The 17672-nt window shown below is 33.7% G+C and overlaps 2 protein-coding genes across 2 annotated transcripts; one reads left to right on the plus strand and one right to left on the minus strand.

The window, feature by feature from the left end:
- Positions 1-11: 11 nt before the first annotated feature.
- Positions 12-9984, plus strand: LOC149476259 (carnosine N-methyltransferase unmet). Its single transcript, XM_089712290.1, has 8 exons — positions 12-273; positions 2307-2598; positions 4508-4629; positions 4943-5093; positions 5746-5892; positions 7416-7567; positions 8376-8457; positions 8908-9984. Exons 1-8 carry the CDS (start codon positions 185-187, stop codon positions 9010-9012), a joined length of 1140 nt encoding a protein of 379 aa, XP_089568416.1. The 5' UTR covers positions 12-184; the 3' UTR covers positions 9013-9984.
- Positions 9985-12351: 2367 nt separating this feature from the next.
- On the minus strand, positions 12352-14689 carry LOC149476260 (protein KTI12 homolog). Its single transcript, XM_089712047.1, has 4 exons — positions 14366-14689; positions 13784-13976; positions 13062-13200; positions 12352-12636 (listed from the first exon to the last, which is right to left on the minus strand). Exons 1-4 carry the CDS (start codon positions 14631-14633, stop codon positions 12352-12354), a joined length of 885 nt encoding a protein of 294 aa, XP_089568173.1. The 5' UTR covers positions 14634-14689.
- Between the last annotated feature and the right edge of the window lie 2983 nt (positions 14690-17672).

Consider the following 17672-nt stretch of genomic DNA (forward strand, 5'->3'; position numbering starts at 1 on the left):
AATGGTAAATGTCAAATGACAAAAGATTATGAATTTGTCTGATCGGTTTTCGAATTAATTGGTACAGAATTAATGTTCTGGATCAATTTATTTTGTGTAATACGCTTATTTTAGTTACATATTAGTTATACTATCCTCGTGATATCTCAATCAACTTTGAATCGTCTTTCAACTGCTGTAAAAAATGTCTTCTCTGCCGGCAGCTGATGAAATAGATGAAGCGAAAGAGCGCGCCCATTTTCAAGCTGTAGTTAATGCTTTTAAATACTACAAGTAAGTAATACTCTCTTTAAAGTATACAGAACCAGTCGCCTTACTCATAGACTTCCAATTTCACTAATTTGTTATTTTTTGGACCGTCAAAAAGTACATAGCAACAACTCTTTGTTTCGGAGTATGTAATTAACCTATTTACATGTAACAATGAGATTTGTTTACGTCCGATACACGTGCGGAACTCTGACCCTAACGTCCTTGTGCAATAGAGTTGCATTTAGCACCTTTTTCAAGGTTATAATTGTTTGTCATATATAGATATAAAGTACATAATAATATGTATAGATAGATGTTATTGTGTGATTAGCATTAAAAACATAATAGGTTGTTATTTCATAGCTACTTGTTTATGTGTAATGCATACAATGATGTAACAAGTCTATTATGTACAAATTTTTTATGGGATTAACTATTTACTAAAATGAAAATTGCTTTTTAAATTAAAGAGCAAAGCAGTTTATTTGTATTTGTAAAATTTGTAAAAGATGATCAAGTTTTGCTGAGAAAAAGTTGTTATTCACTAGCTGGGTAGTTAGGTATCTTTTAAATTAATTTTGTGTAAATTTTTATTGATAACATTGCATAATATTTCAAATCCTTAATTCACATAATGTTTATTGAGGACAGTATATTAGGTATCCTCTTTGAATTTAAGCTTTTGTAGAATTTTATTTAATGAACATGATATCCAGTGCATCATATTTGTAACACCTATGGTAGTTGCTCAAAACAATACAGTTTAATTTTATTCTCACTGTATTGAAAAAACATAAGAAATAATAATAATCTGAAAAAGAATTAGAATCTTTATTTCACTTTTGTTCCCAAATTTTATATGAGGCTCTGGCTCTCATGCTGGGATAGTAAGCTATATATAAGTATATAACCTGTGTTAAGACAGTCAGTCCCCTGCCTTGATTGTTACATTTAGTTTTAAGGTATGATAATAAAAAAAAACAAAATTTTTACAAAGACAAAAGAAGGCCAACCCCATCAATGTGTGAGTGTTTGTGTATGAAGATTTGCAGTCTACATTTTAGGTAGTTTAAAAATTGAAGATTTTAACTGATTTTAAACTCGATTTTTTGTATAATAACTTTTAGGTAATTATTTAGTTATTTAGTAGGTAGCAACTTCTTCACATCTGTTTTAAGATCTTATCTTAATGCCTTTATCATAATAGATTAAAATTAATACGTGTAGTTTAAATGCAGTTGCTATACCGGGTGACTGGTAATTTGACATGATCCTTCAAAGGGGTTATACTAGAGGTCATTTGCATCAAATTAAGTCCAGTTAACCAGGGGTCAAAAATGGATGGTTACTGAGCTATGACGGATTTTGATGTGAAAATTTTCTGCCTTTTTACCAAAAACAATTAATTATGAAAAAACTACTACACTGTTAACATTCAATTGATTTTTTTTTTGAAAGCCGAAGAACGAGCGATCAGTTTAAAAAAAAAGAACTTGCCCAAAACTTGCATCACCTCAAAAAGAAAAGGGTCATAGCTCAATAACCATCCATTTTTGACCCCTGGTTAGCTGGACTTAATTTGTTGCAAATGACCTCTAGTATAACCCCTTTGAAGGATCACGTCGAATAACCAGTCACCCTGTATGCTTTTTAAGATATAAAAATATAATATAATATTTTTCTTACGTTTAAGATATCAAAATAATATGATCTTATATAATTTATCTAATTAAAAATTTCTCTGCAGTTTTCTTAATCTCCTCCATCATAATATGTAAGGAACATTTTTGACTGACCGGTTAGCTTGGTTGGTAGTGTCCCTGCCTTCCAAGTCAGAGGTTGTGGGTTCGATTCCCACCCGGGGCAAATATTTGTGTGAGGATAGATGTTTGCTCTGTGTCAGGGTGTTTATTATCTATATAAGTATTAATTTAAAATTATATATCAGCCATCTGGTTTCCATAACACAAGCGAAAGCTTACTATGGATCAAATTGTGCCGTGTGTGAAAATAGTCCTGAATATTTATTTATTTATGAAATATTTCCTCCACAGATTATGCTGCCTGGACAGGATACACAAATCTGAGAAAATCATCTCCATGTTACCAAAGACGCATCAACATCGCCTAGAGAAATACAAAGCTTACCTCACTAAGTTTAAAAACTGTTTAGACGTTAATAATAATGTAGTGCACATGATAATAAAGCATGTGGATACAATGTTCGAAAATGTAGACCATAGTCAGGACGGAGAGTCGAACGGTACAGAATCGTTTGGTTGTAATTATAATAATTGCGAGATTAGTTCGCAGAAACAACATAAGATGCAGCATGATGTTGAAAAGGTAAGATAATACATTAGAATAGAAGCATACTAGATTTTTACGGCAATTGGTTACCCTACGTAACTAAAATTGTAAGAAATTTTAATTTTTTGCTTGTTACAGTATGTATGGTGTTTCGAATTATAATATTTGGAAAAATATACAAAATATTCAGCTCTTTTTATTTATTTTATAATACCATAATATGTTGTTATATGGCTTATATTATCCCTTATATTATTAGAGATCCCTGGCGGCGAAATGTAATATGCTGGCCCACAGGTTCGCCCGATGTAGCAAAGAGGCAAAAATAACTCTATTCAAAGCCTATTGCCAAAACTTCTACACGGGAAGCCTGTGGTTCAAGTACTCAAAAAAGAGTATGAATGCATTACGGGTGCAATATAATAATGGGTTTAGGATGCTGATGGGCTTGCCGAGGCATTGTTCAGCGTCTGAAATGTTTGCGCAGGCTCACACTAATGATTTTCATGCCATTTTGCGAAAAAAGACAGCTTCAATACTCCAACGGTTACGTGCAAGTCCCAACGAAATACTAAATACATTATCGCAAAAAATAGACTCACCAATACACGAACATTTTATTAATGTGTTGGTGAGACGTGAAGTTTTTTAAATTGTATACCTAATAATTTGTATTTTTAGATTAATTATTTATTGCGTATTTTAATTTTAATTTTAATTTTTGTTTAATTTTTCTGTGATTTTATGTATGTTTCATTGATTATTATTATTTCTGACATGTCAATTTTATAATTTGTATTTTTAGATTAATTATTTATTGCGTAGATTAATTTTAATTTTAATTTTTATTTAATTTTTCTGTGATTTTATGTATTGATTATTATTATTTGTGACATGTCAATTTTATATTTTATGATTGTGAGCTTAATTTTATATGTGTATTAGTGATTTTTGTGTATTGTATGTAAAATGAGTCTCTGTTACTCTTAAATAAAGAATTTATTATTATTATTATGTATCTCAATTCCATAATACTCGGGTACCATCATAAGGAAGGTACCCGGTCCTTTGGAAGGCTTACGTGGGGACACGGATCCAACACGCAGAGGCCCTTTAGAGAACTTTACTGTGTTGTGGGACACCAGCCGCAGCCTGCCCATGACTGCACTATAGAGATACAGCCCTAGGCAGTCCGCGGCCAATGTAGGACTATTGCAAGATAAGGGAATAAAATAAACTGAGCTATGGAATGGGATGTTAATGGACCGGAATTAAGGACTATGGAAGACTATGGCACCTACCTTTCTACTAAAATATAGCAAAAAATTGTTGGCAGGTGGTGACTCGCCCTCTCACTGTATGGGCCCCCGAAATAAGTCGCTGCAATAGTGCGACAAGGGGGCAACATATTGTGAGCAGCTAAGGGTGGAGAGGCGTCCCTGGACTTTAAACTACGATCACGCGCTCCTTGAGGGTCCAGCATCACGTGCCCACTCGCCACTTACGCTTCGCATCCACCCTTCGAGCTAAAAGCTCTCGCGACTCCACTCTGGCCGGCCGGTTAAGGCAAGCCAGAGGTGGGGGGTCCTGTCCTCGTCAGGCTTCACTCCGACCGGCCGGTGAAGGCGAGCCGGAGATGAAGACAGGGGCCTCCCCCGGGAGCACTCGGTTCCCGCGGGGTCGCTACTCCCCGACACCCCGCCACAAGGTGTCCTGCGGGTTGACTGATTGCACGGGTGGAATATCTATTGTCACGTAAACATTAGATATTCCAACCGTGGGCGATGGGGTCGTCACATCCCTACGCCCTTATTATTATTATTATTATCAATTATATGTAGAACTATTGTAAAATAAATTATTTGTAGAACTTTTGGAATCGGTCTGCAGTGTATCTTATTCTTGATAAAAAAATTACGAATTTTAAAATAAAAAATTATTCCAGGTACAATCAGTTATAAAGAATATAGTCAGGGATTGGAGTTCAGCTGGCGCAGTGGAACGAGAGCAGTGCTATAAACCTATACTGGATGAGTTAGAAGCTAGGTTTCCAGTTGATACTTTAAAGTAAGTAAATGCTATCATAATGTATACTTATTTATATTGTGATAATTGAGTACTTACTGGACAATTTTAACATCTTTTTAAATCACTGTGTTTACATGTAACGGCGCATTTAGACCAAACAAACATAGAGCTAGAGCAAGAGCAGTGCATTTTTTCGTGATCTTTTAGTGTAAGCTAAAACTCGTATTCAGTGTTGTTCAGTGTTATTGCATAGAATCTTTTCGAACACACTAAGAATAACGAAAGCATGTTTTTGCTACGAATTTTTATTTATAGGAGGCGAAAAGTCTTAACTACATTATTTTCTTTCCAGTGATCGATCTCACATAAAAGTATTAGTGCCCGGTGCGGGGCTCGGCCGGCTCGCGTGGGAGATAGCGGCGCGTGGCTTTACGTGCCAGGGGAATGAGTTCTCGCTGTTCATGCTGTTCGCGAGCAATTTTATACTGAACAAGTGTCCTGAGGTGAGCGGTGTAGTTTAGTATGGTGTCTTTTTGGTTAATTAGCTAGCTATGTTTTGACATATGCCTATACACTGGCTATATTATTCGCAAATGAAAGTATTAGTGATCCTACTTGTGTAATAGATAGTAGGCCGTGGCTTTACTTGCCAGGGGACTGAGTGAGACTTTATTGTGTAATGTGTACAATGGTAATTTTAATTTGAACTAGCTGTGCTCCGCGGTTTTACCCGCAGTGCTCCGCTCCTGTTGGTCTTAGCGAAATGATATATAGTCTATAGCCTTCGTTAAATGGGCTATCTAACACCGAAATAATTTTTCTAATCGGACCAGTAGTTCCCGAGATTCGCTCTTGCAAACAAACAAACAAACTCTTCAGCTTTATAATATTAGTATAGATTTGTAAATTTTTGTGACGAACACAATATTAAATATGAATGAGCAACATCATTGTTAAAATTTGAAATTGCCGCCTTCTTAAATTACATTGTCAATGTCATTATTTTTGCTTTTTGCTATAATCTGTGGTTCACTTCCTGGTCGCGTCGTCCATGACTGTCTTTAATTGATTTAATTAAAACAAAGTTTCTAGTGACTTGTAAAACCGTTTTTTATTTACAACAACAATCATCATAGGAATATTGTTTGTCACCAGGCGAACAAGCACACAGTATACCCGTGGCTGCACCAATACGTGAACCACATGACGAGCGAGCACCAGGCGACCGCCGCCACGTTCCCCGACGTGCCGCCCGCCTGCCACCACTCGCACTTCTCCATCGCCGCGGGGGACTTCCTCAAGGTGAGCGGCACGGCGTGACACGTGGCACGTGGCACGTAGCACGTAGCACGTGACACGTGACACATTTTATTTTTATTTTTTTAAGCTATTGCATAGCTTCTATCGCAGGCCTTGAGTCCGGGGACCGAATCTAGAAATTCCGTGACGAAAAAACCTCACGCTCCCCACTCCGACGGGCGGAGGTGTGGCTTGAAGGCATAGCCTGCAATAGCCTTACCGCGGCAGTCCCCGAGTGCTACACGTCGTTTTTTTTCTTATTTACGATTTATTGAATAGAAGAACAAAACAAGAAAATATACTGTGAAGCATCACATAAATCAGTACGATTTGATCGTGATGCATATTCATTCAACCGTCAATTATATATTATGTATAAACACTGTTTCATTACTTTTATAATTGCATTAGTTATAAAAACACTAAGATGGCAAGTGAACTACATGACAGAAAATAAATATGACATACAAGAGGGTACTATCGGAAAAAATAATTTACTATCACCTACTGTGCTGGCCGATTCTACAAAAGCGTGATATATAGTGTGATTTAAATTTGCGGTTTACATTTTTATAGTTTATTTGATTTTTAATATTGTGTGGCACGTAGCACGAGAATCGTAAGCGAGGTGGTACAGTGATTGTGTGACGATTTTATAACAAAAGATAGTGAATATTTGCGTGAATAACAAGATTGGTGATACGGTGGCAGGGGACTGATGTTATATTGTGTCATATACAGTACTAGCTGTGCCACGCGGTTTTACCCGCATAGCTCCGCTCCTGTTAGTCTTAGCGTGGCTATAGGCGTTATAGCCTCCCTCGATAAATGTGCTATCTAACGCCGAAAGAATTTTTCAAATCGGACCAGTCTAGTTTCTGAGATAAGCGCTTTCAAACAAACAAACTCTTCAGCTTTATAATATTAGTATAGATTTACTCGGTTTTTTCGGCTCTTGGTGAAATTCGTAAATCATCACGCTTGTCGGTCTAACACCAGGAGGTAGTGTAACTGATGACAAGCTACATCGGCAGGGATCAATAGTTGCGTGAACAACGAGATTGGGGATATGGTGGCAGGGGAAATTTTATAAGATTCAGATCTGTAAAAAATCTATTAATACTCAAGCCATATTTAGTTTCCAGATTTTCTAAAATATGTCAAATTAATAATTTGATATTTAGTTTTATAGCATTCAAATGCTTTATAAATGAGCAACTTTTAAAGAACAGAAAATTTTGATCGCGAGCCGAAATACGCGGGTTCGAATCCCGTATCGTGATAAAAAATTTTGTATTTAAAAATTTAAATTTTTGTTTATTAAATACTAGCGGTCCACCCGGGCTTCGCCCGTGGTACATATTTCGCAATAAAAGGTAGCCTATGTTCTTTTTCAGGGTCTAAAGATTATCTGTGCCAAATTTCATCAAAATCGGTCCAGTAGTTTATGCGTGAAAACCATACATACATACATACATACAAACCTTTCCTCTTTATAATATTAGTATAGATTAATTAAATTCCAGGTGTACACAGAGACAGACGAATGGGACTGCGTAGCGACGTGTTTCTTCATAGATTGCGCGCCGAACGTAATAGAATTTATCGAGAGGATATACGCCATATTGCAACCGGGAGGCATTTGGATCAATTTGGGACCGCTATTGTATCATTATAGGTGAGCGCTTATTTTTCCTGTTTGCACAACTTTATTAAAGTGTTAAATAAATACATAATTATTTTTATTTGGCTAATATGTTGAAAGGATAAAGTGTGTGAAATTGTTTTTATAAGGTTATTTATTAAAATATCGTCATGGTATTTTATCTATACTTACATATATGTTTGTTTGAACGCGCTAATCTCAGGAGCTACTGGTCCGATTCGAATAATTCTTCCGGTGTTAGGTAGCCCATTTATCCAGGAAGGCTATAGGCGACCAACAGGAGGGGAGACACGTGGGTGAATCCGCGAAGCGCAGCTAGTGTGTTCTATTTTTGTTCGCAATATTGTTTATAAAAGTAGTACTACTACTACTAGGTAGTATATCCGAATCGGTGGTAGATGTTAAAATTATGTATTGACGTTTCAAAAGTGTTTCTCGAAGAAGTCTAATTGAATAAATAAATGTTTGAGTTTGAGTTTAGTAAATCAATGTGAAAAATATATTTTGGTGCTCATAGTTGAGAGTTTAATGTTTCATACACAGAGATATACTTATGTCCACATCACTACATAGTATAAAACAAAGTCACTTTCTCTGTCCCTATGTCCCTTTGTATGCTTTAAATCTTTCAAACTACGCAACGGATTTTGATGCGGTTTTTTTTTAATAGATAGAGTGATTCAAGAGGAAGGTTTTAGTATATAATTTATTAGGTTTTAGTCAAAGCGGGCGAAGCCGCGGGCGGTAAGCTAGTATATTTTAAACTAAGAAAAAATATAATAAAACAAGAAATATATTAACAAAATATTATTTATTTCAGCGACATGCCGAACGAGATTAGCATCGAGCCGCCATATGACATTCTAGTTGATATAATAAGGGACGTGGGGTTTGATATTGTGGTAAGTTATATTATATTTCTATTTAAAACATAGTAATACATTTTATTTAAACGAAATAATTACCGAAAATGGTTTTAATGTGTAAGGTCTATAATTGATTATGAGTGATTCATTTCTAGTGTCATTTTTTTCTAATTTTAAAATCAGCGCGAGCTTAGTATTTACACTAAAATTTGCACTAAATTCATATTTATAATTATTTTTTTGTTTTGTTTAATGTTTTGTCGTTTTTAATGTCGGTTGAAATACACTAAAAAAGATTTTCAGACATAGCAATAATATTTTATGGATTTCGTTTCACTTAAATTAAGCAGACATACAGTAAAAAAGCATATGAAAGAATCATATAAATACATTTTTTCAATTAACTGTCAAATGCCAGTTTGATCAATGATCCAATACTATTTCTTTTTTTTTTCTTAATAAAAACATTTTTTTTATCATTTACAGAAGGAACGCACAGGCGTGAAAACGAAATACGCACAGAACCCAAATTCTATGCTACAACACGAATACAATTCTGTTTTCTTCGTGTGCAGAAAGCCTAACCTGTAATTTATAATACTCGATAGAACAAAGTATTATAATTAAGAATAATTTATGTTATGAGCTGTATGTGTATGTTTTAATGTTGCTAGATAAAAAAAATCTTAATTGATGTTATAATATATAAATGAAACCCGTTTCGCGTTGTCATTGCATCACGTGTGAACGGGTGGACCGATTTCGATAATTCTTTTTTTATTATATTCCTTGAAGTATGAGGATGGTTCTTATGTAGAGAAAACGTAAATATGTACCACGGGCGAAGCCGGGGCGGATCGCTAGTAGGAAAAAAAAGAGCGTGTGTGCCGAGCACATGTGTCAGAAGTGAAACTTCTTTGGTAAGATTGAAAGATACCAAAATCGTCGACTTGCTCCTTGACGGTACCAACAGTATTGCCGTGACGCGTACTTACTCTCAACGCGCCTAAAGAAGTTTCACTTCTAAAACCTTTTGAATTGTAAATGGTAAGTATGCCATATATTATGTGAATTAAAAATTTATTTACTAGTTTTTCGAGATATGAAAGATGTTAATGCATGTGTAATAAAATTTATTTCAATTTATCGTCAAATATGTTCACATTATAGGAATGTTAATACAGTATTTATGTTTTAAAATACGTCATCCTTCATCCTCATAATATATTTTTCATCATTGCCATATTATTCATTATTCATGATTACTTTTTAAAATTTACACTTAGGTACAATTCACAATTACCAACTCCTTGGTACAGTGGTTAACGCGTAAGCGTAGTACCGACGGGTTTAGGGTTCGATTCCGCGGAGACGAAGAAAAAAAAAAGACTGGTTGCACTCCGGGAGTGCCGGCAGAAGTGAAAACTTGATTATTAACGTTGAGCATGTTTGATATTTTGGAATGATATCCGTCTTACGATTTTTCGATCAGGTCACGTGTCCTGACGCGAGTTTAAGATTTTATACCCATTACAGAAAAAGTGCTCAACGCCGCTAAAGAAGTTTTAACTTCAAAAATGTCTCGGTCTGGTAGAACACAGAAGGGTGATCACCTACTTGTCCCTAAAGAAAATCGATCAGTGAAACAGATGTATAATGCATCTGCCCCTTACCCCACTAGGGGACACGGGTAATCACATTATGCTTTAAAATTTATAAATACATACAGTGCCACAAACTTAACTGACCCGGTGACGGTGTCACTGATGTCGATTTTAGTGTTGCCGCTAAATAGTATTTCCCCGGATGCAAGGGTAAAAATAATGTCATTGCCAATGGTGTAAATAAACATTAATAAGTAACTTTTTATTTATACTAAATATTTCGTATGAAAAGTCTGTGAAAATGTGACATTTCAAAATGGCGGTACGTAGTTCCAGTTTTTGCCACCGGGTCAGTTAAGTTTGTGGCACTGTAATCATTCAATTGTGTTGTATTTTGATTTATTTCTTTTCTAAATTATCTTATTTTTTCTTTTATGAACATAAAGTTTATTGTTTGAAGTATGCATGGCTTTAAAATATTTGCAATCAAACAAAATACATACACATCAGTCGCCCAATTGTTTTGTGACATTTATCTACGTATAAATATTTGTAAGAAAAACATAGAAAAATATTACATAAAGTGATAAACCGCAAAGTGATATAGAAAATTTAACTTAAATTACTTGATATAGAAAATTTAACAACTATAGTCCGTACGAATTAACTTGAGACCTGAGCCGATGACGTTATTTGCAATATAATATAGGCACCTTTCTAAAATAAATAAAATAATGGAATGTAATTTAAACTAAGTAAGTACCAGTTTTACTTTGGGTAGTAATATTTTTAAAGAAAATATATCGCATATTTTGCGGCCAGCCGAGTCCCAAATTAACTCGTACACGTTATATATTTTTTATTTTACTCTCCATTGTTCAAGGACTGGCAACACAATTTACGCAAGTTTTTTTGTTATTAAGAATTTTTAAATAATTACTAGTTAGGTATGTTATTAAAATTATTTTACGTATTTAAGATAAACAATTTCATAAATTACCTATACAAAACAAAGAACGTCTAAAATTAAAATATCTCAATTTGTGAGATATTATAATTCTACATTGATGTTAAACAACTAAATATGATTCACAATTGATTATTTTAAGTTCTACGATAAATACCCGAGCGTCGTTATATAAAAAAATTATTGAAATTAACACTTTATGTCGTGGCAGTACTGTTCAAAGTCGTTTGTTCAGCTCATTAGATAACTGCCTAGAACACGCGTAGGAAGATTTTGACGCACGCATGGGTGAGATTGTGAGTCTAGTTTATGGTACGTCTAAGCCGCCAAACCATAGACAATAAATTTAACATAGACAAAAATTGTATATCAATTCTGCTTGCAAGCTTCATCCTACACATATAATATTATAGAAAAGCTAGTATTTCGCCCGCGTTTAAAAAAAACCCACATAGTTTCCGATCCCGTGAGATTTCCGGGATAAAACCTATCCTGTGTTAATCCATGTTACCTTCTATATGTGTGCTAAATTTCATTGTAATCAGTTCAGTAGTATTTGCGTGAAAGAGTAACAAACATTCATACATACATCCATCCTCACAAACTTTCGCATTTATAATATTAGTAGGATCAATGTAATGAATAAGAAAAAAAAGACGGGTTGCACTCCGGGAGTGCCGGCAGAAGTGAAAACTTGATTATTAACGTTGAGCATGGTTTGATATCAATCCGTCTTACGCTTTTTCGATCAGGCCACGTGTCCTGACGCGAGTTTAAGATTTTATACCCAACGCCGCTAAAGAAGTTTTCACTTCAAAAATGTGTTGCCATTACTTGAGCTTTAAAAATGGGAATAGACGAAACAATTATCACATAAGTTTAGTAATAGCATACAACTGTATATTGGTGTTAAAAACTTTATGAACTGTTATTTCTAGATATTAATAAAACGTAAATAATAAATATGGCCTCTTCCAAGTATTATATTTTTACATGTGGCATTACAATATCCAAAGTTTTATTGTTATTTTGGAGTACCTACATTATATTGAACAGATAAATTAATGGAAGTGACTTTGTGTTTTATTTTGATCCCAAATTAGTATGTTAATTCATAAAAATATTAGAACACACTAAGATACTTAGAAAAAAATAAAAGGTTTTTATTAGATATGTATTTGAATATTCTCTGATTTTTGTCTAGATATCTAGTTATATTTTTTTTAAGCATACAGTATTTCTACATAATAAAATGAGAACTACAAAACGCAAATGGAATAAAAAAATAACATTATTTTCATGAAAATTCGATAAGAAGGAATCAATTGTGCCTTAGGTTGTGATAAATAAAAGCCACACTCAATCCGTATAAGTTTTATTCAAATACTGTATATAAAACCTGCCCAATTTATTAGCGTTTTCGTTCGAATGGTTCATTTTAGCGTACGTCAGGAACTGTCGTCTCAAGCGTAACAAGTTTTGTGGGTTCACCGAATACATGAAGCCTGCTTCTATAACACATCCAGGATAGTCTGGGAACTTTACTTCCAAGGCGTCAAATTCTTTAGCTTCCAATATCCGTTTTGATATAGCCTGTGTTATATTGTCTAATTCGTAAAGGAAGTTTGTTGATGTGAGCGGCGGCTGGAAAAATAATTGTCAATGAAGAAACAATATTATAGTAAAGGCACAGGTAAAGGTCTGTTTTAACAGTTGTTTATATCTCTTATTGGTTACTTTTTGATGTACATTTAAACTGACAGTTAAGTGTAACAGAACATATTCAAAACTTGTATTATCTACCATAGTGAAAATATTTGGTAATTTAATATTGTTGTAGTATTTTTTTTATTATAGCAGTTTAATAACAAATATTAATCAGAGCTTTCTAAAACAAATGAAGTTTATAATATTCACTATTTCTGGATATTTTAAGCATAATTGCACAGTAAACCTGAAAATAGTATGTTTATTTACAAATTAAACAACAGAAATTCATTTACATTGTGTTTGAATCAAAATAACAGTATGAATAACTGTTAAATTTAATTTTTTTTATATTAACTTACATTCTGTGTACTCATGTTAGGAGGTGGTGGTTTCCGTTTAAACAACACATCGTAAATCGCATTAACGTCCAATGTGTCCGTCGGCTGTACTGAGAATAGCGGACTGTCCCATCTGTTGTTTCTATTTGGTTCTTCAAATCTGTAAAAAATTATGGTCTTTAACTGACGATCCAAAAAAATTAGGTTCACAATGCATAGAGTATTGTTAAAAGGTACATTATTGTTGTACAATAAATTCTACATTATGTCCATTAGGAATTACAACTTTGCAAAGGTAAGGTAGGATGCATTGACACTTTAAAATTGAATTACAATTCGATTTTTGAGCACATTATTTGCGTTTTCAGTCAAAATTGTATTGAATTTATATATAGATGCAAAAAGTTTTAGAAAAAGAAATTTAAAAGGCTGATGTTTTACATGGTTCTTTTTAACAGATAGAGTGATTGAAGAGGAAGTTTTATATGTATAATTTATTAGGTTTTTGACACAGCAGGTGAAGCCGTGTGCGGAAAGCTAATAAAATAAAAAAAAGACGGGTTGTACTCCGGGAGTGCCAGCAGAAGTGAAAACTTGATTATTAACGTTGAGCATGTTTGATATCCATCCGTCTTACGCTTTTTCGATCAGGCCACGTGTCCTGACGCGAGTTTAAGATTTTATACCCAACACCGCTAAAGAAGTTTTCACTTCAATAAGTGTACATTTATCTATTTACATACCTCATCTTTGTCAGTGCATTGAACACCTCTTCAGTGTAAGGTTCAGTAAATACATCATCATTACCATTCTCTTCTCTCTGTTTGATTCTTGACAAATTATCTGCCCAGGCATCTGGGTGATATCTTATTGTGTAGATTGTACACTGAGTGGACTTTGAAGCTTTGGACGCACAGTATAATTCGTATCTGTAGCCTGTAATACAATAATATTAAGAAAGCTTTCGTTTAAAATTACTTATGGCAAAAAAGTAGTTGTTACAACGATTCAAAATTACTTCTAGAAGAAGTCTAATTGAATAAATAAATTAGTTTGAGTAGTTTGCTGGAAGGAACTGCATTTGTAGCGTCATTACTAAGATTTATTTACAAATTTTGCAATCAATACATCAGTAAAGGGCAAAACAGACTTTTAAAAATATTATAAAATAAGATGATGAAGTTTAGCATGTTAATTAGAACAAATTTGTTTCTTGGAATTAGTATTTATTTAACTATATTATATTATAGTCTGTAAACGACATAATATGTTAATCGTAGAAGATACCTATATGGTTAGTTCATGTAGAATTTAAGAAAGTTTACCTTTGATATAATTGCTTCCATCCAGAATAACGACATTGTCTTTGCCGATTAGTCTAATTGCCTCAGATTTTAGATAACCACGAACTCTTTTCTCCTTTTGTGAGTCTAAATACGTCGATTCCTTATTATAACCTAACTTTTGTATCGCCTCTTCCTCAGATATGAGTTCCACTTGTTTATTGTGTGTTTTCTCGAAATATTCTTTTAGTTCTCTCGCTCTTGTCGTTTTTCCACTCACTGGTGTTCCACAAAGTATTATTAAAGGCATTTTTATTCAAAACTTCCAAACCATGAAATCAATATTTATAAATGTCATGTGTTAGTGACATATCGTGACATGCGTCATAAACGTCAGCTTCTCAGTTTAGAAATCATGAAATGTAATTTCACAATTTAGTTTACCATATATTTCCGAACGGAGCCTCTTTTCGATAGCTCAAAATATGATGAAAGAGTATAATTTGAATTTGAATCTATACACGCGCCTTAACGATATCGTAGGCACAGCTAAAATAAATAAACGAAAACTATACTATAAACCTGTAGAGTTTGGTTGAACTTGCTAATCTTAGGAATTATTCGACCGCTTATCGAGGAAGGCAATAGGGTCTACAACATCACGGTGCGAATTGCGATCAATAGGAACTGAGAAGCAAATAGCAATGCTCAGATGCAAAGGCGAAAAGTTCATAAATGTAGCAAAAACGGGAAAAGTAGAGCTTCTGAATGTACTATAACTACTGATAGTTATTTTCCTCAATGCGGGTGAAACCGTCGGGCACAACTCGTATTCTATATTTAATATAGTACTGTACATATTTTAATTGCGAAATGGTATACCTACGATATACAGTATATACACTATAACAGATTAATCTAAAAAACTACATTGGTAAGACTAGATTATTCGTCTCATTGTACAAAATATATCTAGGTTTTCAAAAGTGAAAAATTATCCTTGTAGGTGTGGGTTTAGTGACTAATAGTCTAGAATTCAGAAATATTCCACTCTGTGTGGGTGTTTTCGTAGTAATTGTGTCTATGATTTTGCATTTATGTATTTTGTTGTAACTCTGCATATTATTTTGTAGAAAAATATACCTATGCTTTCAGAATTCATACTTTCTCGCTTTATCATTTGAACGGATTTTAATCATATATTTAACGCGGTTTCACCCGCATTGCTCCGTTCCTGTTGGTCTTAGCGTAATGATATATAGCCTATAGCCTTCCTCGATAAATGGGCTATCTAACACTGAAATAATTTTTCAAATCGGACCAGTAGTTCCCGAGATTAGCGCGTTCAAACAAACAAACAAACAAACTCTTCAGCTTTATAATATTAGTATAGATTAATAAAGATAAACGTGAATAAAAAGATAGGTAATGATAATGTAAAATAAGCAGTTCATAAACGCATAAGAAAAAACTAGAAGGACTGAAAACAATACATTGGATTTTATATGGACACAGTTGATTTAAAAAAAATAAAAGTAAAGATCAAAGCTGCAACTAGAATCAGGGCCGGATCTACCCATGGGCTTTATGGGCTGCAGCCCAGGGCCCCGAGGTTAAAAGGGCCCCCAAACCCCGATAAAAAAAATAGGCGATAATTTGAAAAAAAAAATCTATACTGCCCACCATACACTAAAGTGCAGTAACAGCAAAATCACGATTTCGAGTAAAACGCATTTAAAGTTAAGAATTGATTTTAAAAAATCAACAGAATGATAAGCAAAAAAATTTGAATGCAGAAAGGTTGTAAAGGCATAGGTTCACACGTTAAAGCAATAAAAAAAAATATATCTTAATAACTGAATTTATTATGGCCATTTATTCTTTTTGGTGCCTATTACTGCATAGCCTTTTTGTAAAAAATACCATTTTAAACTTAGTAAAATGCAGCAAAAAGCCCTATTACTGCGTTTGGATCAGTTATTTTGTCAAGAAACCCAACTAACATGCAGTAAGGTCAAAAAAATACTGCATTTTAGTTAGTTTTTTAAGAAAAAAGTGTTCAATTTACTAGTGCAGTAAGAAAAATAGCTAGTTCACAGTTGCAGTATTTAAAACATTAACTGCACTTTAGCTAGGAATAATCATATCTGTGTCATTATGCTATCCAAACTAATCTGCAGTAATGCTGTATTTTACTGCGTGTTAGTCAGTTTATAATGATAAAAGAATGTTAAGTATTCACAACTAAAATGCGACAAGCTTTGATTTTACTGCATTTTAGTTGGGAGTTCGTGACAATAAATTGTATTTTCTTAATTTGCAGTAAAAATAGCTTGTATGGCGGTAAATTTTACTGCGTATTAATTTTTTTTTTAATTTTTTTCCAGAAATATAAAACTATCTAAAGAACTGTAAAATTATATTGCTTACTGCATTTTAGTTATGAAACCTTAAAATTTAATCTGCAGTATAATTTATACTGTATTTTAGTTGGGAAATCACGCCAAATTGTTAATTTTTTTCGTTTGCAGTAAGTGAAAACTGTTAAATAAAAACCATTCTTATAGTCTTAGAAATAAGTAAGTTAATTCAATAGAAAGCTTAAGAAACCCGCTTTCAGAATCACTAATAAAACGAAAAATCACAAAAGGGCTGTTACTGCTCTTTAGTCTCTGGTGGGCAGTATAGTTTTCGAAAAACAAATTGATGAAAAATCGCATACCTACTTCAATAACTTTTGCTAACATGTAAAAGGATGTTTGCATGCTGATTTTCAACTTATATGTAGAAAATAAATCTTATTTATTGAAACTATTTGGTTATTTAATATAATATTATATGCCGTGGCCATATCGTAGATTTGCTCATTTCATGAAATGATTAATCATTACACGAAATGGTCGCATTTCATGAAATGGTTAATTGTCTATTGGCCACAACATGATGTGGTTTGAGCAGATCAATGATAAGAAATCGTTTCTCGATATGGGCAACTAAACGCGCGGTTTTTTCACGAATTGATCAAAATTATTTGATCATATCGTAACATCATCACATTAATCATTGGTAGAGGCGCTGCAAGCGCTGTGTTTATGTGTGGAGATGGCGGCCGCTGGCGAAAATTTTATTATTCGCAGTTAACAACTTCATAATTCGTTTGCTCGTTCGTTTAATTAAAATATGAAGAAAGTCATATAGGGCCGGACCGTGAACTCTTGGGGCCCTGGGCTGTAACTACCCAGGGGCCTTTTTTTTTGGAAATGTTCATATTAGTTTCATACTTACTTTCGCAATTTTGTTATTTTAACACAATCAAATTTTATTTTAAATCGTTTCATTAGTTCAGGAG

The sequence above is a fragment of the Colias philodice genome, chromosome 28, assembly GCF_061535455.1.
Source record: "Colias philodice isolate Cphi_HAF_F1 chromosome 28, ilColPhil1 Martin Lab GWU primary, whole genome shotgun sequence".
Classification (NCBI taxonomy): Eukaryota; Metazoa; Arthropoda; class Insecta; order Lepidoptera; family Pieridae; genus Colias; species Colias philodice.